The sequence below is a fragment of the Rhinichthys klamathensis genome, unplaced genomic scaffold (assembly GCF_029890125.1).
Source record: "Rhinichthys klamathensis goyatoka isolate OS25496 unplaced genomic scaffold, OSU_Roscu_1.1 h1tg000003l_1, whole genome shotgun sequence".
Classification (NCBI taxonomy): Eukaryota; Metazoa; Chordata; class Actinopteri; order Cypriniformes; family Leuciscidae; genus Rhinichthys; species Rhinichthys klamathensis.
In genome coordinates, this window is record NW_026606556.1 from 2,561,158 (window position 1) to 2,586,366 (window position 25,209).

General features: G+C 37.5%; 1 protein-coding gene across 2 annotated transcripts in view; it reads left to right on the forward strand.

The window, feature by feature from the left end:
* The window catches only part of csmd1a (CUB and Sushi multiple domains 1a), a 663,682-nt gene that overhangs the window by 617,778 nt on the left and 20,695 nt on the right, over window positions 1-25,209 (forward strand). For both annotated transcript variants that reach the window (XM_056249348.1, XM_056249359.1), the window contains exons 55-60: window positions 499-687; window positions 4,543-4,716; window positions 5,420-5,602; window positions 9,432-9,608; window positions 20,868-21,047; window positions 23,207-23,380. In XM_056249348.1, the coding sequence (XP_056105323.1) occupies window positions 499-687; window positions 4,543-4,716; window positions 5,420-5,602; window positions 9,432-9,608; window positions 20,868-21,047; window positions 23,207-23,380 (1,077 nt within the window). The remainder of the gene's footprint in view (window positions 1-498; window positions 688-4,542; window positions 4,717-5,419; window positions 5,603-9,431; window positions 9,609-20,867; window positions 21,048-23,206; window positions 23,381-25,209) is intronic.

The following is a 25,209-nucleotide window of genomic DNA, read 5'->3' on the forward strand; positions in this document are numbered from 1 at the left end:
CTGGACATGTCTTTTTTCTTTTTAATTGTGAAGGGCAGTAACTGAAATTGTAACTGCATGGCCAACACAGCATGCCAGCCAATAACAGCATGTACCTGTTTCAGGCACAGAAACTGTAATATGACCACATCTGTCAAAATTTGACGAGACAGTCTAGAAAGAATCAGCTTCATGTGTAAAATATCATTGACTGTGTGCACAGATATGTCAACTTTGGATCAGAATGCACATAATGTGTTCCAGGTATGCATGGGAAAAACAAAAGCCCATTGAATGTTGAGGAAGTGCAGAGATAAAAGGCAAAGAAAGTTCTGAAGGAGCTCTTATAATCCATATCTTCAAAAAGAAAGTGTGGTTTGCGGTTTGTAGTTGATTGAAATTGCTCCAGAGGCTGCAGCAGCAATCCTACTGTTCAGTCTCCTCCATTGATTTCTTCTGTCTTTCCTCACTCTTGCTTCCCTGTCAGACATTAAGCATCTGGCTGTTTTTATCTTGCAGTGGTAAACTGCTCTGATCCGGGCTTTGTGGAGAATGCCATTCGTCACTCTCAGCAGCGCTACACAGAGAGCTTCAACTACAGAAACACCGTGATGTATCACTGCAAGAGAGGCTTCTATCTGCTCGGCTCCTCCGTTCTCACCTGTCGGTCAAATGGCTTCTGGGACAGATCACTTCCTAAGTGCCTTTGTGAGTGATAGTCTGATATTTCGTCCAATACGCTCTTCTATAGAAGGATAGAGTATTGAAAATGGCATTGCTGCCGTATACATCTGATGGAATGCAAAAAAAAAAAAAATCTAAATTAGAATTTTGTTTCATTTTCAATAATATCCAACATGCTGATAACAAGCCTAAATCATTTGAGAAGCAAAATTATACAAGATATTAAGAGGTTGAGAATGTATTTATTATTTGCCAATGGGATAAGTTAACCTGAGATATGTTCTCTAAAGAAATAAGCCTATTATACACAATTAATTTAGATATTTAGATATGTTTTACTGATTTTTCCCCTTCATTGTAGTTTTAATATTTTAAGTGTTTGCACACTAAAGGGAATACGTTTATATATGTAACTTTTTTCAGAGAGGGCTGACAGTGTGCTGTGCTTTACAATGCTAAAAGTAACAATAACTGTTCAACTGTCAGCACACTAAAGTCATCTCTGAGAAGTTGCATCTCTAAATTCATCTAGGCTACTTAAAAGCTCTACTACAGCCATAAAGAACCACTTTTGTGACTTTTGTGAACAAGACAATTACTGCACTGTCAAACTGTTATCTAAATAGTTGGTCAATGTACAAATGCAGATGGACATCTTTTGCCATTTTCTCGCACCTGTGTTTTTTCAGCATCTCATGCTGCGAGCATTGTTTTTTTTTGTGTATTTTTAACTTGACACATTATATGTCGAGTTAAAAATAGTTCAACTTTTAAAAACACATCTCACCCCTCCTTTGTTATGTTCCATTATGTTGTTCTCCATCCAGCTGGCATAATGGAAGCATACGGCCTGTTATCACCTCTGATCTAGCACATCTGATTGGTGTCTGGACATGACTATGTTTGGAATAGTATGATACCCAACTAAATGTACTCTTTCTGCGCTATATAGTTTGTATACGGTGTACTGTATGCAAACCCGGCGCCAGACACAAATTCACGGACGGGCATTCATTTTTTTCAGGGGGGCACAAATGAAAACAACCTCATTGCATCATAACAGAATCGATTATGATACTATGCAATGATCGATAGAGCATAATAATTATATAATAGGCTACTGACGCTAAAGGTACGTTTACACACTGCCTCCGCAAATTTCGATTTAATTTTTTAAGTAGGTTTGAGAGGTGTTTTCAGGTAATCAGTTGGGTGCTGTGAATTATTATTGAAAAAAAATTGGGCATGTTGTGTGGACCTCTGTCCCTAGGGGGGTTTGGGGGCATTCTCCCCCGCAAGAAAATTTTGTACATTTTAAGTTTAAATGCATCAATCTGGTGCACATTGAGAGCTCAAAATTAAGAGCTTCAACCGGCTTCGACCCATGAACTGTGCACATTGAACAAAGAAAAAGCATTGACTTGTACCTAAAGAGGGCTCAAACATCTTGTTAATTATAGTCTCAGTCTACATTACATCGTATTTTATATTAAGCTATAGAATAGGAAAATTACACTACTTTTGTCCTAATTTCTTCACTTGTAAGAAATAAACCTTTGAGCTTTTATTTAGGAGAAAACACAAGATCACCATGCTGATCGTGTGAGCAAGAGCGCACTTTTCTTTAAATCACGCAGCACAAACAGAATGGCTAACGTTAGCCTACTTAATTAAAGTCTTGTGCTGTTTAGCCAAAAAAACGAAATATAATACCGAAAAAACTCGACATGTCAACAAAACATAAACATCTTCCCAAACACATATCAAGCTTATTTAAAAACCTCGAAAGCATAAACACTCATTCAAAGTAATACAACGTATTACGTATTCAGAATACAAATTATGAGGAGGCTAATAGTAGTCTCCACAGAGCATAAAATATTCATTTCATTTTATTTTTCGTGTTCGCATTTATGAGGAAAAAACAATGTTACGGACGTGAGCGCTCTGGCACTAAAAGATGCTTTAAAACTTTCACAGAGACATCAAACAGAAAGCAAAACCTTTCTTTAAAGTGAATTTCGTTTTGTATTAATTGTATCTTAATTTTAATCAATATTTCATCAACCAATTGCCTGGATGGATTTAATAAATAAGAAGTAAATATAGCAGACGATAATGACGAACCGGAGGCGCCAGCGCGTGAAGTGAACTGGAGCTCGTCGCAATTGAACCGAAACTCGTGTAGGCGTATAAGGTAGCCCGCCTCACAGACATGTCTACTTTTAAACAGAACAGTTCAAAACGAAAGAAAACAGACTACAGACTGCTCCCTGCTCATGTAATCCGTATGAAATGTGCATTTCTCTATGGCGTTTGAACGAAACGTTTGAATAAATGACTCGCTTAATAAGACCGCTATCACATGCATTTCCGCGCTCTCTATCGACAAACCAATCAATCCGTTTACAATTAGAAAAAAATCAGACCAAACACATTTTTTTTTTTATTCAGGAGTTATGTATATTCAAAAGGATAACTTTTGATAACAGTAGCCTATTGATAAAAAAGATATTGTGCAAACAAGCAAGGACTGGTGGGACTTGAAGTGGAGTTGTTGAAGGGAGAGACTCGCTCAGGGCGGGCACTAGTGACTCACAGGGCGGGCCAGGCCCCCCAATGCCCGCCCATGGCGCCGGGACTGACTGTATGCATGGAACACCCAGACGTCTGACCAAACTAAATTTGCCAAATTTAACATTATTCAGCACAGATTACTGCACTGCATGGGATACCGTATTCTACAATGCAGTGTGGTTGAGGGGTGAGATGTGTTTTTAAAAGTTGAACTATTTTTAACTCGACATATAATGTGTCAAGTTAAAAATACACAAAAAAAAAACAATGCTCGCAGCATGAGATGCTGAAAAACCCACTTGCTGAATTAAACAGCCAACAAAGGTTAGGTTATGTGGCAACAGTGTAGCTTATGCCGGCTGTTTCTATGGTAATAATGGAAACACTGCATAGACATACCACATCCATTTTGAGACAATGCAATTCAATTAGACCTTTTGGTAACACTTTCTATGAAGTCCACGCTTTTAATGAATTATAGCTCCATTTATACTTATTTATTATTAGTAGTATTACTATTCTATAAATATATTTATTAAGACTCATTAAGACCTATACTGCATTATATGAACAGTTATAGTTACATTTAGATTATTTTTGTAATTACTTATAAGTCATGCATTTGCTTTTTCAATGTGCAGCTCATGAAGATGTGCTCATCATACATTTTAAATTGTTTATTTGTAAATGTAATTAATGAGCAGTCATTTCTGTAATAAAATCATGAAAAGAAAAACAGAAATCATTAATACAAACAGTTGATATGTTTTTATCTTTTTCAAAGTTACATACTAGCAAAACACTCCAACAATATTTTTAAAGTATAATTCCAAACTTCTATAAGCAATACCATGCATATGGCTGAGATATAGATTTTAACAAATCAAAATAATTCATGACCTCTAATGCAAACATTAGCCATTAAATACATAATTGATTGGTACTAATTGGTACAGCAAACAAGGGTCTCTGGAACTATTTTATATTTGATCATTCATAAATCAGTGTATAATGGATTATGAGCATGTACATTGAAAAAGCAAATGCATGACTTATAAGTAACTATAAAAATAATATAAATGTAACTATAACTATTTATATAATGCAGTATAGGTCTTAATGAGTCTTTATAAATATATTTATAGATAGCAATACGTATAAATGGGGCTATCATTCATTTTAAGCTTGGACTTCATAGAAAGTGTTACCGAACCTTTTTTAATGATATGCAAAAGAACATTGAAGTTTTTATGTGAGATAAAATTCACTACTAATCCATTCTCTTCCTGCTGCCCCCCATAGCAATATCCTGTGGTGATCCCGGCACACCACCGTTTGCTCTCATGTCGGGCCAGAAGTTCACCAACAGAGCCGTGGTCCATTACTCCTGCAGCCAGAGCCGAACTCTGGTGGGGAACGCCACGCGCCAGTGTCTGGAGGATGGTCGGTGGAGCGGCTCGCTGCCCTACTGCTCAGGTACACGCATCAGCAGGTGGCAGAGCCTCGGGGCGAGAGACGCCAGATGATCTTTAAGCCCCTGTCTGAGCAGCTCAGCTCACTTCAGACTTAATCTGAGCCCAGAGAGATCTTAAAGTTTAAACAGTAACTGCTGTTGACATCCACGCAGACAAAGTCCAGATGATACGCACATCATGCAGCTCTCATTCATTATATGTTTATGTGATGCTTTTATAAAATAAAAACGTAAACCCTGGACTAGAGCATAGAGGTAAGGTTCCAGAAGAACACACATTCATTTTGTCCATAGAGAAATTGATTTTAGTGAAATTTGAGCAATCTCATGAGATTGGTTTGTAGCAACAACATCATAATGCAAATTGTTTTCAAGTCAGTCTCTCCCTTCACTTTCCAACTACATTTCTATAAATTTTGCAATAAGCATTATATATAATTGCTATAAAATAAGTCAATAGTCTGCCATCAATTTTGATTTGATTGTCATATGCAATACATCATGGCATGAGTCTTGAATGATTTTAAAGTAAGTTGATTTCAATCAAATGACGTATTTCCCTGAGTTGGTTAGTTTGTTTCATGACTTTTTATGAATAATTGTTTGAAATCCCTGAGGGGAAAATGAATGGAAAACAATTTCTGGAACTGAGGCCGCTGAGGAGGTGTGCAGTCGATGAGAGTCACGTCCCTGTCTTACTTTCAGGTGATAATCCGGGATTCTGTGGCGATCCAGGAATTCCTCCTCATGGTTCTCGTCTTGGGGAAGAGTTCAGGCATAAAAGCCTCCTAAGGTTCACGTGTGAAGCAGGCTACATGCTCATAGGTTCTTCCGAGCGCACCTGTCTGCAGAATGGGTCCTGGAGCAATACCCAACCCGTGTGTGAAGGTGAGGGTCACATATACCTGCAGAGAAACACACAAGCTGAAATTCACCAGTATGTTGCTTTGCACTTGAGCTTAATATGATCAGAAAGGCAAATGTTCCCCCGAGCACACTGTGATCTAGTACAAGCAATGTCCTAATGAGAAAAATGTATGCTTGAGAGACTAGGTTTTTTTATTTTGTGCCTTTAAAAAGGTTTAAGTATATTCTAAGAGGGAAAAAAAAATCAGGCTTAAAGCAGGCTTAAATTACAACATGTTCTCTTTGTTTCTGAACCTCTCTTAACCTGCTTTGCTCACTCTTTTCCTGAATTGTACACTGTAATTAGTGTAAAATTGATCTTTTGATGCTAACCGGCCTGAAATCTGTAATTGCCAGTTAACTCAATGACTCTGGTTAGTGGAGCTGCACAAAAGGCCCTGTCATTAGCATTGTGCATAATGATACATCGCTCTAATAAGGATTTGTGAATAGACCACTCTAACTAACTGGTAAATGGAAACACTGAACGTTTTGACATGATTCAGAGTCTGAGCAAAGTTTCTTTCTTTCTTTTTTTCATTGTTGTTAAAAAGTTAATTTGGTTTTCTTATTGGGTTTAAAACGAATAATTTAGTTTATTCTTTGCACTTCCTTGGCAATCCACTGAAATATTAAATGAATCTTGTAGACGGCAGTTATCGCTACTGTGAATAATTCAATTTGCGAGATTTAGTCTTATTCCAGTATGATAACTGATATGTCAAATACCTTTGTGTAACCTTAATATAGCTTGGACTGTCAAAATATAATGACTGATACCCAAACATACATGAATGCAGTATAGCCTAGTGACATTTTTCTTTTCTATTTTGTGTTTTCTAAATCCTGTTAAACTAACAATAATAATGATGTTTTTAAAAGTTCAATATGCAAGTAAATTGAACTGAAAAGAGTTTAGTAGATATGTTGATGCTAACCATCAGTGTTTGTACTTCCCCCAAAATGCTTTTGAACACTTGGGCAACACTTATAAATGGTTTTTTTTTTTTTTTTTTTTTTTTTTTTTGGTTGATCAGCTTCTCTATCTTCAACAGTTTAGATAATTGGCAACATCCTAGCACCACCATCCAGGGGAGAAGAAAGAGGTTTCCTTCCTAATACCTAAACTTAACAACTACTTTACTAACTATAAACAAGCAGTAATTAGGAGTTTATTGGGGCAAAAGTCATAGTTAATAGTTAGTTAATAGTGAGAATTAATCTAATCTAAAGTGTGAGCAATATTTCAGTGGCAAGCATTTTTAGAAGTGTACATTTGGTCCAATGAGTTTTCAGTTTGGGCAAAAATAAGCATTTGTCGCTGGAATCTTGTGTTGGCAAGGATGCAGAGCCAAGTTTTAGGGGTCACTGATGTTCGCTTTTTTAGATAAAAAAAATATTATTTTGGCAATCAACATAAAGGAGGTAATTTTACATTAAAAAAAATAAAAATGTTTTGACATGAAGATTACTGTTGTCAGCATTCGTGTAAATCAAGTTTTTTTTCATTGTTTTTACAATTCTTGACTTTAAAGAAATGTATCTTCTCACTCTTTTTTGCCGTAAACGTTTTTAGAAGTATGTTATATTTTTTGTTATTCTGTGTAGTTTTTTTCCAATTTTGCAGTCCTATGTGTGTGTGATAATTTAAATCTCACCCACTCTTGGCTGACACTGTTTGCAATTGTCCGTTGTTTTGTGTGTGTGATTTATATTAAGTTTATATATATAATTAATGAAAATTATGATTATCCCACACCTATTCATTTTTAATATTCACCAATTTCATTGCAGAGCTCCATTGTATATCTCAAATTTGTAATTTTGTTATTCTCAGATGAAAACAAATAATAGCGCTCAGCAAATAAACCTCCTGGAAGCTGGAATACAGAAACACTCTAGGAAATATCTATACCATATTTCTAGAGGACAATACCGATGTGCCCAGTTGCTACTCAGGGTGTTTTATAACTCATTTATTTGTTTGTTTTCTGCTACAGACAGTATGACGGGATTGCTTAAAAGATATTGATAAGATTCATTATTAAGGGCATATTCATAGCTTTAGCACATAGCCTACATGAGATTGAGCGCTGTGGTGGGCTTTAGTACAGCTGTGGGGATTACAGACAATACTCTAGATACTAGACATGAAACACAAGTGTCTTGTCACTTACAAATAATGATTAAGAACGTTTAAAAATATATCTGTTTACAGCAGCCATCCACTGGGATCTCATTAACTCTTAATTGGTCCAGTTTTTCTCTATTTACCTCAGTTGTATATTGTTTAATCTAAGAGGATATAAGGGCCAAATTACAGCTACAAATTTTGATGATAATAAAGATTAAGTGAGTCATGTATGTCTCCAACTATATTTCAACAACAGTTCTATTAAAATAACACTAGGAAGAATAATTATAACTTTTATTATCATAATTATTTCTTAACTGTAACTTAACAAACAACCAGTTGTTCTTCTAATCTTGAATATGGTCTTGGAGCAATAATAATAATAATATATTTTCACATTCTGATCCCCTGTCTGAAATTAACCTTTTTTTTTTTTTTTTTTTTTTTTTACGGGCCAGTTTATTAGCAAATTCTCCATTGCACTGTGCGTCAAGTATAAAACTGCAGTCAAATGCTCTGAAAAAACATAATTCTCTGACGCCATCTAAGACAACACACACTCCTGACGCTGGGGTTCTTCTGAAGTCTGTACAGAAATGCAAGCGAGCCGTTTAAACAGGACGCATCAGTGTGAACATACCTTTACTCTTCCATTTGTCCTGTTGTCAGGAGTAGCTCAAGCGCATGGACTACATCTGAATACTGTATCCATTGTAGAGCGTCAGTGATTATAATGGGTTCTCTTTGCTTTTGACGTGTGTCCGTTGTAGACAGGTGTCAGTCATAAAGCAACTGAACGGCAGTGGGCCTATATATGGTGCGATTATGTAAAAGTATTTGTCAATGTCTTGCTGTAGAGGCAGTCTCAATTGGCTGTTGCACGTGGGTCATAATTTAGAAAGCACACGTGAAAGCTGTCATATGGACACCAGACCAATGTGAGCCTGTTATCAGCATCTCTGTGCATCTCTTTAGATTCTAGTATATCTAAACTGTGTACTGCTATTTTAATTGGAGTAAGAACTAAGTTGATCTACCATACCAATAACACTCTAGCTGCAAAATAAAGTAATCAGTATCATAATAATCAATGCAAATTACCCAACATCCAGTTTCCTATTTATTTATTCACAAAATGCTATTGAAATTATTACACTAGAAAATGTCCTTGATGCACAGAAACACTCCTAATTGTTGTTGTTCTTGTTTCCACAAAAATGAATAATTTATTTAATAAATAATTTATTGGCTGTTGCATGTTAGTCGTCATAATGGTGAAAATGTTGTATGGACACGCGTCCAATTTAATGTTGTCACATGTCTCTGTGCTATTAGAATCCAAACTCTAATTAACCATGTTGGAACATATCATCTTTATTGCCCTTATCTGTAAACGACACTTCAAAGTATGAGCAAAAAAACAAAAAACTCGTCAAAAGCTACCTAATTGGAATTGGAAGTTCATCTACCTTGCCAAGAACACTCTGCAGGCTGTAAAAAAACGGTGCTTGTGGTGTAATTTGAAGTGTTTTGCTTGTGGTGCTAGGCCTTAGATATGTGTCACAGAAGCACTTCTCTCTCGACTGCTGTTTTCAGTCCCGCCGGGCTGCAGTCTTTTTACTCCTAACATATTGGAGTTCTCTCTTTAACGTCTTTGGTCTTTGATTCCCTTCCCAGCTGTATCCTGTGGAAACCCTGGAACGCCAGCCTACGCCAAGATCATCTTCAGCGACGGGATGCTGTTCTCCAACTCGGTGACGTATGCCTGCTGGGAGGGCTACAAGACCTCTGGCCTCACCACTCGCCATTGCACCACCAATGGCACCTGGACTGGCTCAGCACCAGATTGCATCGGTCAGAACAGCAACTGTAGACTTGGAATTAAGCCTTTTCCCCGTTATTATTTAATTCACGGGACCAGACACCAGTTATCTTGCCAAGAAAGATTTTTATTCTTATATGTCAGGAGAGAAACTCTGAGAAGATGTTATATTCATGCCAGGTCTATGCGTTTCGTGTTTCTCCTTCCTCTCACCCAGTCATGCCTCCATGTTTCTCTGCTGTAGTACAGTAAGATTGAGTTTTTATACATCACAGAGAGTCTTACAGCTTCCTTGTAAGGTAACAAAACATATTGCTTATGCTTAAAATGAAATGTATATGCACATGGTACAATCCACTTTCCACATTAAGAAACTATTTCTCAGTGTATACATTAGTGGTATACAAATGGTACATTTGCATCAGTTGAAACATTCATTTTCTTGCAAAGAGCATACCAACTGTACACATTTGAAGTATATTCATCATTGGAACTCTCTGCTAAGTGAACATTACATACCTCTAAGCAGAATACATAATCCTCCCAGCTACCCTCCTTGTGTCTAAAATATGTTCCTTAAACACATGTGTCCATGCAATCTATAGTCTACTCATGCATTTTAAACTTCATATGATAATACAACTTATTATGAATACTAAATAAAGAATAATAATACAGATACATAATATTAATTAATGAAATTATATTCAAAGATGAAATTTTAGTCTTCATCTCCCTCCACTGGAACTACGGCCGTCAGTTCCACACCATCATCCCCAGGTGGCCAACCTATTGAAGTGATAGTGAGGAGAAGAAATAGCAGACCAAGAAATAGACAAAGGATAGAAGAATAGAAACAGAAAGGAAAACGAAAAACCCAACCCATGTTATGTCCCCGCATGCTATGTGTAATTTAACGTCTATGTGTAAGCATTTAAAATGAACCCCAATCATCTAAGAAAAGAAAAAGTAATAAATCTTCTGCCCGTGCCTGAACTCGTTAAGTAATTAACTCCTTCAGTTCCGTGCTAAAATAATAAACAAAAATAAATGTTGATGTTAAAGGATCCTATCCCTTAGGGTTGTAAATCAGTAAGCGGGTGTTCATTGTTTGTGAGGTTGTGTTTCGTAGTGTAGAATGTGTAAAATCTCCTATTTCACTCCGTATATCCCATTCTCGGTTCTATCCTTTTGGTTAATAATATTCAACTTAACAGGTTTGGTACTCTTCCTTCTAGTAACACATATGATGAGTTGTATTGTTAATAGAAACAGCAAAACACCTACCATAGTCAAAACTATCCATTCCGACCATGATAGATTTCCCGGAATTTGTGTTAATTTTCTCTCAGACATCAATTTAGCTATTCCGTTTGCTACGATAACATGACCCATTGCTTGAATTCCCTCCTCTTGAGCTGCTTTAACACCCTTTTTAACTCTTCTAACCATTTCAAAGAGTTCATAATTCCTTTCTTCTACTAAATCATTATTCCACCATTGTGGCTCTAACTGCAACAATTGCACATGTGGAACATGAATTCCACCCAAGTGAAGAGGATAGAGAATCTCAAGACAAAATGGATCAGGAGGAATTGGACACAACTTCCCTCCGTATATCATATTTTCACTTTTCCCATCATGTAATATGCACCACTGTGCTTCTGACACCTGCCATGCACCTGTGGCTTGATCTAAAGGAACTACTTCCCAAACTGCAGAACCATTAAGAGATAGACTAAACATTGTAGAGCATGAGCAAATTACCCACTCATGTTCCTCAACACAACAGTCTGTGGTAGAAATCATCGGCATTTCACCTTCAGCCCAATATCCATTCCTTCCTAATCTAATTACTGAATTTCCTTGTCTAACACCCATTGATTGGAATCGCCTAACTGTCATAATATTGCGCTTCCCATATTGAGGCCATATCATAGTCAAAGGTAATGTTCCAGAACCTGACAACGAATTCTCATTAATGCCAATTTTAACTAACGGGACATGTTTAGCAGAAGTCAAATTAAGTTGATTACCGAAAACCATTAACAAAGATTCCGCTATCCGTTCAGGAACTTGACCCATTCGAATAACCTGAATATCCTCTACCATTTGATCCTTTAAATTCTGGGCTAAAAATAAACACGCCGCACGATGCGTCTGAAAATCAGACGATTTTGTTAATGCATCTGCCAATTCCTTTGCAGCATTATTAAGATGCTGACCCGCTGCTATAATATGTAGAGTACCTTGAAGGGCCTTAGTGAGTCCTTTCCCACTCATTGTTCCCACCCACTGAGTGTACTCACTTAGTTGATTAATTTGAGCGGTATTGCTAATTGAATTAACAGAACCAAACACCCCCGCTATGTCTCCCCATATACTTCGAGGTTTACGATTTTTACTACTCAGAGGATCTCCAGAGGTATAATATTTAACTTCTTTTTCCAACCAACCCCTTATTTGTGTGAAATTTCCACAATAAGACTGATCAAAAACAGTAAGAAGGGATTTCAAGTTATAATTTATGCGTTGCCGCACCATGTGGGCTTCATTTATCAAGGTTTTGGTTTCTTTTGCTAACAAAATACCATGAGCTGGTGCAATAGTTGTATTTGGGCATGTTTTAGCTTTGTATGTCTTTTCAGCAGAAAGATAAAAACACCTTCCAATTTCCCCAGTTTCTAGTTCAGTCTCACAATATTCATTCTCATCTTCTGAATGCCATACTCGTACATAATTTCCCTTGAATCTTGTTGTCCCCGAGGAAGTATCCCTTAGAAACCCTTCACATGGCAACACTATGGGATAAATACACCCTTGGGCCAACGAATCCCATATTGTAAGCATGTGAGTACGATTCAGAATGAAATTAATTTCCACATTAGTAGACGTTATGAGGTCTAACCCCACAACTTCACATTGTCCTTTTGAACAAATTTCTCGTCTTTGAGCACTACCAGAATACCCCCCGTCTTTCACAGGCCAAATTACTCTGCTTTTGTAACATTGATGATAAAAGTTACATCCTCCAAAGATGTCCTCACGATATTTAGCAAGATCTTTATCATTACGTGGCACCCAATCCCATAATCCCCATTTGGAAATAAAGGGTAGATTAAAATGTTGGCCAGATTTCAGAGTAGCATTCCGATTGATTTCTTGAACTCGCTTCCTTGGTAAATGCCAAGTAAAATTAAAAATAAGCATACCATTGTCGTTGGGTATCGAGAATAACTTGCAACCATCTCTAATCAATGTCAATGGAATTGATTCCTGAAATGGAAGCAGAGAAATAATTAAACATCACTTCTTTGTTCCCAATCTTTAAAGCTAATGGATGAACAGTGCTCAATATCAGGCCATAAGCCGTCATTATCATTTTGTTCATTCACTAAGCAAGGTTTAACTTGTGACCAATGATACCATCTGTCTGTTCCTACACCCTTCCCTTTAAGACAAACACTTGTGTCAGTAGTTAGGAGTATCTCGTATGGTCCTTCCCATCTAGGCTCTAAACCTTTCCTAGCAATTCGTTTGATCATAACAAAACTGCCTAACTCGGGAATGTGTGGAATGTCAGTAGTGGTGTGTTTTTCATCCCATTGCTGTTGAGCTTCTCGCACTTTCTTGTTATTGTCTTTAGTAGCTTTGTCCAGCATTGCGAGATAGCGTCGTAACTTTTCTTGGAACAAAGTAGAGTCTCCTCCTGTTCCCGCAGGTGGCGGAGCATCAGGAGGTAGAACCATTGCTCTTCCAGTCATTAGTTCAAAAGGGGTTAGTCCTGTAACTCGGTTTGGAGTTGCTCTCAAGTTCCACAGAATAGCAGGTAATAACTTATGCCAACCTTGACCAGTTTGCAGAATGGCTTTGGTAAGTGCGGTTTTCAATGATCGATTCATTCTCTCTACCATGCCCGAGCTTTCTGGCCTATAGGGAATGTGGAATTTCTGTTTAATTCCCATCAATTTCATTGCTTCCTTCATCAATTTTCCAGTGAAATGAGTTTCATTGTCAGAATCAAGTTCATATGGAAGACCCCAGCGAGGAAAAACTTCTTCCACCATTACTCGTGCTGCCGCTTCAGCAGTGCAAGTTTTTGTAGGGAATGCTTCCACCCATCTAGTAAATCTGTCCATGATTACAAGTATGTATTGATACCCTCCACTGGGTGATAAAGGTCCTGTGAAATCGATTTGGAGATGTGTCCATGGACCTGTTGGTCTGGGTGCATGTGACATTCGCACCTTTACAGATTTTCCCACATTTGCTTTCATGCAGATCAAGCATCTCCTACAGTAATCATCAATGTCTCTCATCATTCGTGGCCACCACCAAGTCTCGCTGATTTGAGCTTTCATTGCTTTTGCTCCAGCATGCACTTTTCCATGATACAGCTGCATCAGTTCTCTTCTTGTTCCGATAGGCATCACCACTTGTCCTGTTGGAATTCTCCAGATACCTTGATCATCTTCTTTCGCTCCTGCTTTTATCCATTGCTCTTTCTCTTCATCTGTCTCCATTTGATATGACAGAAGATGGAGCTCAGGATTATCTTTGCTGTTTTCCTTTACCAAGGTAACAGGAGTAAGAGGAAGTAGAGCTGCTTCTCTAGCCGCTGCATCTGCTGCCGTGTTTCCTTGACTTTCTTTGGACTTGTCAGATTGATGTGATTTTACTTTGATCACGGCTGCTTCTCTGGGTAAGTGACATGCTGTAATCAAACGGCGAATTATGGAAGCATGTTGTATTTCGCTCCCACTGCTGGTGATAAGTCCACGTCTTTTCCACAGAGCTAGGTAGTCATGGACCACCCCAAAAGCATAACGACTATCTGTATAGATGTTAACTCGATCTCCTTCCGATAGTTCAAAAGCTTCCGTAAGTGCTATGAGCTCAGCTACTTGTGCTGAAAATTGCCCAGAAAGAGCTCCTTTCTTCACAACAGTTCCATCAGCTTCCACTACAGCCCACCCAGTATGTCGTTTTCCATCAACATAATAACTGGATCCATCGACCCATAACTCTTTATCTGGATTTTCAAGAGCGATTGGATTAACAGGACCAAGACTTTCCTCTTCAACTTGTTTTTCACACTCGTGTGGTGTTCCCTCATGTGGTTCCAGCATCATTGTTGCAGGGTTAAGAGAAATGTCTCTGATGATTTCCACTCTCAAATCCTTGTTTAACAAAGTTGCTTCCCATTTTGCTCTCCTCGCGTCAGTTATGGTCTTGATGTTTGTATTGTTCAACAACGTCACTATGCTGTGTGGAGTGTGCAGTATGATAGTCTGTGCTCCTATCAGATTTTCAACAGCATCCACTGCCCATGTGGCACCATCGAGGGCTTGTATACATCGTGGTTGACCAATCATTGTAACAGGAATCTTTGTGGAAAAGTATCCAACTGGCCTGTATCGATCACCTGGTTTTTGACACAGTACTGCTGAGTAGGACTCGTCTCCCACCCTGGTCCACAAATGAAATAGCAATCGTCCATCAGGAAGTCCCAAGGCTGGAGCTGAAGTCAGTTTCTCTTTCATAGAAGTAAACGCTTCCTCAGCTTCCGGTGTCCAGTTTATCTGTTCCACTCCAGGCTTTCCTCCCTTGTACAAGTCGATGAGGGGGCTAGTGATGCTGGCAAAATCAGGAATATACTGACGACAATAGTTGAAAAGTCCCATCACCTTCCGCATTCCTGTAACTGTTAGAGGTTTTGGGAGTTGCCGTAATGCCTCTACACGCTCTGTTGTCATTCTCCTTCCCTCGACAGATATTTCTTGGCCCAAGTAGATAACCTTGGTTTTGGCCAGCTGTGCTTTGTCAGGGTTGACTTTGAATCCTCCTTTCTTAAGGGCTTGTAGGACAACATTCAGAGCAAATATATGGCTGTTTTCATCTGGGCTTGCAATCAACAAGTCATCAACATATTGGAGGCAAACACTTCCTGAACTCTCAATCTCAGCTTTTTGCTCCATTAAGAACTGATCCAAAGTTCTATGAAATACAACAGGGGAAAGATTAAGACCTTGTGGGAGTCTGTTCCAAACATACTGTTTTGCGCCTACTGTGAAGGCTAATTTCTCTTGAGATTTTTCATCAATAGGTATAGACCAGAAAGCTGACAGTACATCTAGTACCGTGAAAATTCTTGCATTTCCTGGAATATCATTCAGAATGGTGGCAGGATTGGCCACAATAGGATGCGGTTTTGGTGTTACACTGTTAAGTCTTGTGTAATCAATGGTTAATCTCCATGAGTTATCCGATTTCCTGACAGGCCAGACAGGACTATTAGTGGTAGATGAAGTTTGTCTGATGATTCCTTCAGCTTCCAAGTCTGCCACTATCTCTTCCACGGCTTGTCTTGCTTCAGGTCGGATAGGGTATTGTTTATGAGGGGCATGTATCGGTCCCTCAATAACAACGGGGTCAATGTTGGCTTTGCCACAATCCAATTTGTGTTTAGCCCAAACATCTGAATATAAACTGCACAGAAGACCCCACACACCATCTTTTCCCCAATTTCTGATGATTGGTTTTGCTGTACCAACAGAACTTAAATTACATGTGCGATCTTCGTGTGGTATTATCCCAGCTGTTGTAGCGATTTGACGACTGTCAGTGAATATGATCATGTTCAACAATGGAAGAATGTCCATGCCAATAAGGCTTCCTTGTGAATTCGGCCCAACCCAGAAAGATGTCCATAAGACTTCATCTTCATGTATTTGCAGTGGAACTTGAATACTTTTGCGAAATTTTGTGATACCTCCTCCAACTCCTTCAACTTCCATAGTTTCATCTGTTGTAGGTAGGTTCAGATCTGTTATTGAAATGGCTGCTCCTGTGTCAACAAGGATGTCACATGGGTGGCCCCCTATTAATGCATTGACGAAAAGGCGATTGTCTCTTTTCTTACTAATACAGGGGGCCGCTGATTCCTATTGCGGACGCATAATTCCCTCAATGAGCTGACGGACTTGTGCTTCAGTCCATGTCTTCCCTTGAGTGGTTTCTTCATGGTTTTTCGCACTGACCTGTCTAAATGATGGACCTTGACCTTCTGCTCCACCTCCTTTAGCCCAACAATCTATTTTGGAGTGTCCACGCTTTCCACAGTTGCTGCAGAAAATCACCCTATTCTTTGTGTCCTTGTTGTATTGAGCTGTTGCCACTCCTCTTCGATATGGCTTGTTTCCTTCTTCTTTATTTGATCTCATAGCCATCTCTAAGCGGCCAGCCCATTGCATAATTTGGTCAAATGTTTCACCTGGATTGACTCCAAGTGATAAGGCATGTTGGTATTTTGTGCTGAAACCATCGACAAGTGTGTCAGTGAACTGTACATCATCTCTGTCAGGTTGTTTCTTAGCACAGAGGGCCCATCTTTCATAAGCATTCCACTTACGCAGAGCATATTCATCTGGAGATTCATCATCCTTTTGCTTAATCAATGTCACTGATGTGAATGGAATTTTACCACTTCCCAAGATTTCTTGGATTACTTTTCGGAACTCATCTAATGCTTGCCAAAGACCCAGGTGTCTTCCCTGGCCGTCGACCCACAAGTCTACCCACTGGGCTGTTGTTATCGATGCTGGCAAGCGTTCCCATCGGTCTCTTGGGATTTTAGCTTTCACAATGGTGTGTATATCTCTTAATGTCATTTGATGTGCTTCAACTAATGAGTCCAATTCTCGCCAAAACTCTGTGTTTGGATCTTGTCTCTTCAGAGGAGGCAAGGCTGTGAGAATGGCTTGACGTTCTCCTGGTGTGAATGGTCTTTCTTCTGTCATCATTTCAGATTCTTCCCTTTTAATCGCAGGTGAAGAAAATTCAGGACCGATCTTATCAACTGTGATCATGTCGTCATCTTTTGTCTCATCGCCCCAGTCAGAATCATAATTCCGAGCTGGTGTACATCGCAGCATGTCTCTGTTTGGCTGAACTGTTTTAGATCTTGTTATTACCGGAGCTGCTTGTGCAGATGCAATATACATTTTGTCAACTGGACCTCCATTTGATCTCGAAGCTTGAGGCTGTGTCAGAGGTTTAGATGAACTTGTACATTGTTCAGGCAAAGTTGGATAAATTGGGTTGTAAGGAGGAGGCGTTACAGTTGTTGCGGATTTCACTGGTGGTTGTGAGTATTTTCTTTCAGCTTCAGTTATTATATTTGTCCAATCTGGATCAAATAAATCTTCACTGGTTGTATTTGCTTCATCTGAACATTTAATAGACATGATTTTGTTCAATTTGGTATATGCTTCAATTTGAGGCTTCATTGCTTCAGCAAGTGGAACTGGACCACCATTCATATCGCAAAAAATTCCACCTTGTTTCACAATCCAATGAGCCGCCAGTATTGGGAATGCTTTTGATTTGATCTTGTCTTTTTGGGACTCGAACCAGCTTAACTGCTCATCCATAGATGCATTGATATCCAGACCTTTTTTCAAAAGTTTAGCTTGTTTCTTCCTCTTCCTTTCCAGGTACCAAGAAGATATTGTTCTGCTGTTACAGACACTTTCTCCCATGTTTCAAAGAATTTGTCACTCTGTGTCTCTGTGCTCAGAACAGCAGGGCTATGTGTGTGTGCGTATATGTGTGTGTGTGTGTGTGTGTATGTATATAGAGTGAATTCCAAAGGGAGGGGCTGCTTCTCTCTCTCTCTCTTCTCTAAGCCCTATAAGAACTCAGGGAAAAGAAAATTTTAAAGAAAGATTAAAAACAAGTTATCCCTTATATTTTAGTTATCTATTCTTTTTTCTTTTTAATTTACTTAGTTCAACTCAGATACATTTTTTTCTTCTTTCTTTTTTCCCTAGTTTATCTCAGATTAATTTCTTTGTTTTTCTTTTTCCTTTAAGTTTAACTCAGATAAGTTTATTCTTTCTTTTTCCTCTAGTTTATCTTAGATTAATTTCTTTGTTTTCTCTTTTTTCTTTAAGTTCAACTCAGATCAGTATCCTCAAACATTTGAACAGTTTTATGGTCAAAATCAGAATGCCCGCGATTCTAGCTCTTTTTTTTTTCATTGATACCCTTCTTCTAAGGGTTCAATCCTCTGCGTATTTAAACGTTTTAGGGTTTTCTTCGTATCTTCTATATACTGCACTGCACTAACTCAGAGCACAGACCCGCCACTTTAAACCGCTATAAATCACTGCTTGTTACACTTTCCTCGTCTCCTTCTGAGAACGAATCTTCTGTGTGTTGGATGCTTTAGGGTTCATTCTGCCATCTTTTTAGACAGTCCCGCCACAATCCAACCACGTCGCAGTTGTAAACAAGCAAATTTGCCTAGCTTAACCGTCTTATAGCTAATTCTATATGGTCTTCTTTCTAAAAAAGATCCACTTTTACCCAAGCATCATTCAAATATTTTAGAGGTTTTACTGATCACAGCAACTTAAATAAGCCAAATTTAATTGTCTGACATATATTCATTGGCAACACAACTGGTACTTTAAATAACACAGTTCTTTTAAGCAGTTTCAGTCAATGTCTAATCATCAGGCAGACTTAGAATTATTTTAGAAAAAGAAAAAGTCTTACCTTGAATGATTGAGACAAATGCCTGAAGATGCGATCCTGTTCGTGACGCCAAATTGTAGACTTGGAATTAAGCCTTTTCCCCGTTATTATTTAATTCACGGGACCAGACACCAGTTATCTTGCCAAGAAAGATTTTTATTCTTATATGTCAGGAGAGAAACTCTGAGAAGATGTTATATTCATGCCAGGTCTATGCGTTTCGTGTTTCTCCTTCCTCTCACCCAGTCATGCCTCCATGTTTCTCTGCTGTAGTACAGTAAGATTGAGTTTTTATACATCACAGAGAGTCTTACAGCTTCCTTGTAAGGTAACAAAACATATTGCTTATGCTTAAAATGAAATGTATATGCACATGGTACAATCCACTTTCCACATTAAGAAACTATTTCTCAGTGTATACATTAGTGGTATACAAATGGTACATTTGCATCAGTTGAAACATTCATTTTCTTGCAAAGAGCATACCAACTGTACACATTTGAAGTATATTCATCATTGGAACTCTCTGCTAAGTGAACATTACATACCTCTAAGCAGAATACATAATCCTCCCAGCTACCCTCCTTGTGTCTAAAATATGTTCCTTAAACACATGTGTCCATGCAATCTATAGTCTACTCATGCATTTTAAACTTCATAAGATAATACAACTTATTATGAATACTAAATAAAGAATAATAATACAGATACATAATATTAATTAATGAAATTATATTCAAAGATGAAATTTTAGTCTTCAGCAACCTTTACTCTCTTTGATCTCAGCAAAATGTTTCACCCTGATTTTGTAATCAAGTATCGCTTATGCAGTGTACTGTACCCTGTGTGCTTTAGGAGCTGCACTGATAGTTCTGCCAAATGTCACTTGATCCACCACTATTAACAAAGATTGAACTTAGCAACTAAAGTTTCACATCTTAACAGGAGGACAACAGGAGTAATCTTTCCATAAAGTTTAGCACTTTTAGCTGTATGATATATGTTTTGTGTAATAGCTTGTTGCAGGAAAATATACAGTGAGGTCCAAAAGCCTGATAACTTTTTAATGAACGCATGACTTAACTCATGATTCTGTGCTATTTCTTGGTCACTAATCAAATATGTGACATTTCATGTCAGAATGAATTGTTATTATGATAATATAGTTTTAATGAAAAATACAACATTTAAAATAAAAAAATACAATTAAATACATTAGAAACATGCAAATTGTAAGCATTTTCACATGTAGACATGTAGATTTGGAATTACAAGACAGTGAAACATTAAGATAATGTGCGAAACAAATGAACCCCCCCCCCCCCCCCCCCCCAAAAAAAACCCATTGAATATCCAGTGCATTCAAAAAGTACTCTGACCGCTTTTTTTTCAAATGTGTTGCCTTGAGGGGGTGATATGTCAGCATTATTCTAAAATAAATAGATAATAATAAAAGTTGACAATGCATATGAAGTGGTATGGAGTGTAGATGTGAAGAAAACAAACAATTTAAAGCATTTTAGCATAAGGTTACAACATAACAAAATGTGAAAAAAAAAGGAAGGTGCCAAAATACATTCTGAATGCACTGTACATTTTTGTAGTTATGCCCAGTTCTAAATGATTTAATTGCCAAGAAATCACTTCTTTTTTATTTTTTATTATTCAATTTTATTTTCAAGTGCAAGCCCTATAAATTATTAAAGAATGTTGTATAATGTTTGAGTCTAGCTGATTCTCTCCCTTTGTAGTTATCAGCTGTGGGGATCCTGGTCCAATTGCCAATGGAATTTACATTGGAAAAGAGTTCATATTTAACAAAACCGTTCACTACCACTGTAACCCTGGGTACGTGATGGAGCAACCTGGTTCATCTACTCTACGCTGCAGCAAAGATGGCTCTTGGAATCAGACCAAACCGAGCTGCAGAGGTAAACTCAACTCTTTTTTTTTTTCAACAATTCTTTCTTTGCAGGCAGAGAGGGCAGCATTTCCAGTCACTCCACAAACAGCATCAGGAGATCTTTTTAAAGATATACTAATATTGTGGAGTTCTTAGCGTCTCAACATCAAAAGCCTTTCAGATGTTTTTGATCTTTGTTTTTTGACTTGCCTGGCAAGTGAGATTATTCACTTACGAACTCCAAGGAGATGTTGCCATGAAATGTGTAGGATCTATGTTATCAGATGTCAGAATGAAATTAGTGAGTGGTGCAATGACGACAGCTCAGCCTCCTCACGACCATTTCTGGAAAATATCAGATATTTGTTTTCAGAAACAGGAAGAAATGTGATGCATGCTTGCTATTCAGAGAGATTTTAGTGTCTCATTTAATCATTATTTCCTCCTGTTAGCAATACACTTCCTCCCATTAGCAAACGGAACGTAATGATCAAGGAAAGAAAATAAATAACTCTTAAAGCCCCTTGTTAGCATATTGTGCTTTTAGATCTCACTTTCCATAGTCTGAACAACAAAAAGAAGGAGGTGTTGAGTTTGGACACATCTTCAGTCAATAATAATGATGGTGATGAAATCAGGGCTGTCGGCTGTTCAGAATGCCTTCCAGCTCCATCCCTTCATTTGAACTGAGGTAGCAAACAGAATGTGGAATTTCAATTTAAATGTAGGACAGTGAAATGAAATTAAAATACACTGATGTAAGTGTAGGTTTTAAAGCTTCATGTAGTATTTGCAGAAATATTAGTTTATAGTGATGATCAGTGTTTGAAGTGTCACCTTATAGAGGTTTGTATTTTTTTTTATGGATAATTGACAAAATATTTTGAGACACATATTGCAACATGATATGCCATATAAAAAAAACTTCTAATTATTTTATAATGATTATGCATGCAGCTTTATGACCTCATTAATATAGAGATTACATGGAACTTCAATTCATCACACCTACATTAAGGACATTCATGTCTATACATTCTATACATGTCTACACTATACATTTAATTATATCTATTAAATGCATTTTAATTTTAAGGACCATGGTGGGAGAGTGCATTTCCATAATTCTCTAATTTGTGCAAAATTTTGATGTCAGTTTTAAAGTTAAGCGATGCTTTATAGCAAAATTTAAATCTTTTTAAATTATTTTGAAATTAATTTTTTGTTGTTTTTGTAGTATTGAAAAATTTGTGCTATCAGTTAAGATCTATTGTACATATCACCAAGTACATTGTGAAACAACTAGTTAAAACTGTCAATTTAATCATGTTCATCACAAAACTTGGTCTAATGAAAATCCTCTGTAGTGTGACTATGTTCTGGTGCTCTTCGGTCATTTTTGACCAAGATATTTAGATGTTGGATATCAGAATGGTAAGAAAATTGGGAAAGGTTTTGTCACTTGCTATGTGAACACAAAAAGGGCTCTGAAAAAAAGTCACACTTGTACTCCTTGCAGTCAAAAATTAGCGCATAGGAAATTAATGGGAAACAAATTTCAACTAGAGGAAACGGTTGGTACTGCGCCCAATACAAATTTTACTGAAAGCAATTTTTCAAGATATCAACCTTTAAATTTGGAACACAACTTGTTTAGATTTATTGCTTTGATTTTCTTGCAGTTTTCGAGTAAAACGTGTTTTGGAAAATATGTATTTCTTTTTTTTTAAATAGTATTTTTGTGCATTATCTGTGCAATAGTATTTTTGTGCACTTTTCATAACAATAAACTTAAACTTCTATAACTTTCTATAACTTATTTTCACTTTTTTTTATTTTCACTTTAGCAATAATCTGCTAAGTGTCTTCTTCAAAAAGAGGCCAAACTTAAGTCTGTGCTCTAAAGCATTCAAGATTTATGACAGTTTAAGTTGGAAATTTAAATGTTTAGGTCTATGTTCAAAAAGTAGTTAACAGGTAATAAATCGATTATAACTACTGCATACATATAATTTAATACCATAAAATCCCCTAAAAATATTAAATAAAATACTAAATCAAGTCAAACACTAAATTTCTGTAATTCCATTGTGCTGTGGCGAATTCTTATTCCATCTCATGAAATCAAATTGATCCAATTCTTAAATATTCAATTCTGTCCAACTTGGTTGCGGTGTTGTTTTTCAGTCATCATGTGTGGCCAGCCTCCAGCTATCCGCTATGGGCGAGTGGAGGGCTCAGACCTGCAGTGGGCTTCCAGTGTTACCTACAGCTGCTTTGAAGGATACCAGTTGTCCTCTCCTGGAATAGCCACATGTGAAGGGAACGGCACATGGCGTGGTGAAATCCCTCAATGTCTGCGTAAGTACTGCTCTGTTCCATTAACAGAAAACAGAATTAAACCCTATTAGCACATCCATGAAAAGAGGATGTAAACAATATGTTTTGCTTCAGTAGACAGCATATTTAATTACAAACAAAAATGAGGCTGTGACGGATATAAGTACAGTCCGTTTTGTGTTAATATACTTAACAGTTCTGCAGTTCTTTTTGCCATTTGTGAAAGGATGTATTTACAATGTGCAAAGTATACGTTTCTTTGTCGCTCTCACTTGTAAAATAAAAACAAATCCCGATAACAACTGATACCCATGCAAATGAATCTTCTGCAGAATAAATTAAATAGCAAAATCTCTACCATCTTGACAAATTTCTGCCATCACATCATATACACCCTTCTGACTCTTGATTTACTCTTTTCTGATTGGTTCAATAAACTGTCCAGAACTGTCCATTTATCTTAATTTAGTTCAGCATCGTTCTCACTGCCGGAATGGTACTTTTAATGTACACTTTGAACGTGTGGTACTGCAGGGGGTCTGCCAATTAATGTTTGATCACAAATCATTTTCGGTTAAAAAAATTAAAACATGAGTAAAATACATCGCAAAGTCAAATTTAAATATAAGCAACCTGAAACGAAAGCAAGAGAGCTCTCAGTTGATACTGTAATAGTATGATATTATTGACGAAACATATTCTTACAGCGTGTTTTTGCAGCGGTGAGAAATGTATCCGATTCTACTCGCTCTTGCTAAACATGTCATTAACAAACAAAGACACAATGTAAGTAAGAGATTAATTTTGCAGTGTAGACAACTTTATTGATTTTACTGGAACATTGTGAGATCGCGAACTGAGATGAGTGACAGCTTTTTAGTGATTGTAAAGTGAACGCTCTTTCACGCTTTCGAGGCTATAGATATAATTCGTTGAAATGTTTTGTTTTTCATGCTGCTAAGAGGACCGATGGACAATTACACACTGCAAAGTTTTAGAAGTGACATCTGCATATAAAAGCAGGATTCACTCTCGAAATTGCAATTGACATAGTGTGGCACGGGACAAAAAATATGGCATGTTAAAATAGATACGTAATGTAAATGCTGACTAATAGATTAAAAATATTCGTATACATTTTTTACAAAACAGATTGTTTAATATGATAACAGGAAATTAATGCTCTAGAAGAAAGTCATTGTCCAGTTTAAGTCAGTTCAGCTTTGATTCATTTCCGTTGTAAAAATCATTAGTTATTAATTTAGTGGCCGTTTACACGACATCTTTTTCAACCGTTTTATGCTTTCTGGCCGTTCATTTACACAACAACGCTGTTTTGGTGGCCTGAGAACGCACACTTTGATGACAGCATGCTCATGCGTATTACATGTTTAGTCTTTTTACAAAGTGACTGCCAGCTAATTGTCTGGCATTCATAATACTGTCACGTTTTGAGTTTGTTTTTCCTGTGCTGTTCATGTTTGAGTTTCTTTGTTAATCTAAGGGGGCTTTTACACTGGGCTCGTTCGCTGCGGTCCGCATCGTCTGTCTGGTTTCACACTCAACTTGATTCTATTGAACCCTGGTGCGTTTGCGTGCATATTACGTCATCGCAAACGTGCACGGCGCATGATAGAAAACAGAACGCGGGTCAATATTGAAACATAAGCACCATAAGCCCTCAGTTTCTGTCTGTTCCCTGTCCAGCGATGTTGTTGTTTGGTGTCAGTGTGTGTCACAGTGTCGTGGTTCCTTATTCTCCTGGTTATTATTTTGATTCTAAAGATTTATTTTGAGTGTATCTTTCGTCATGCGCTTCATTACAGCCACCGACCATGACAAATACAGTG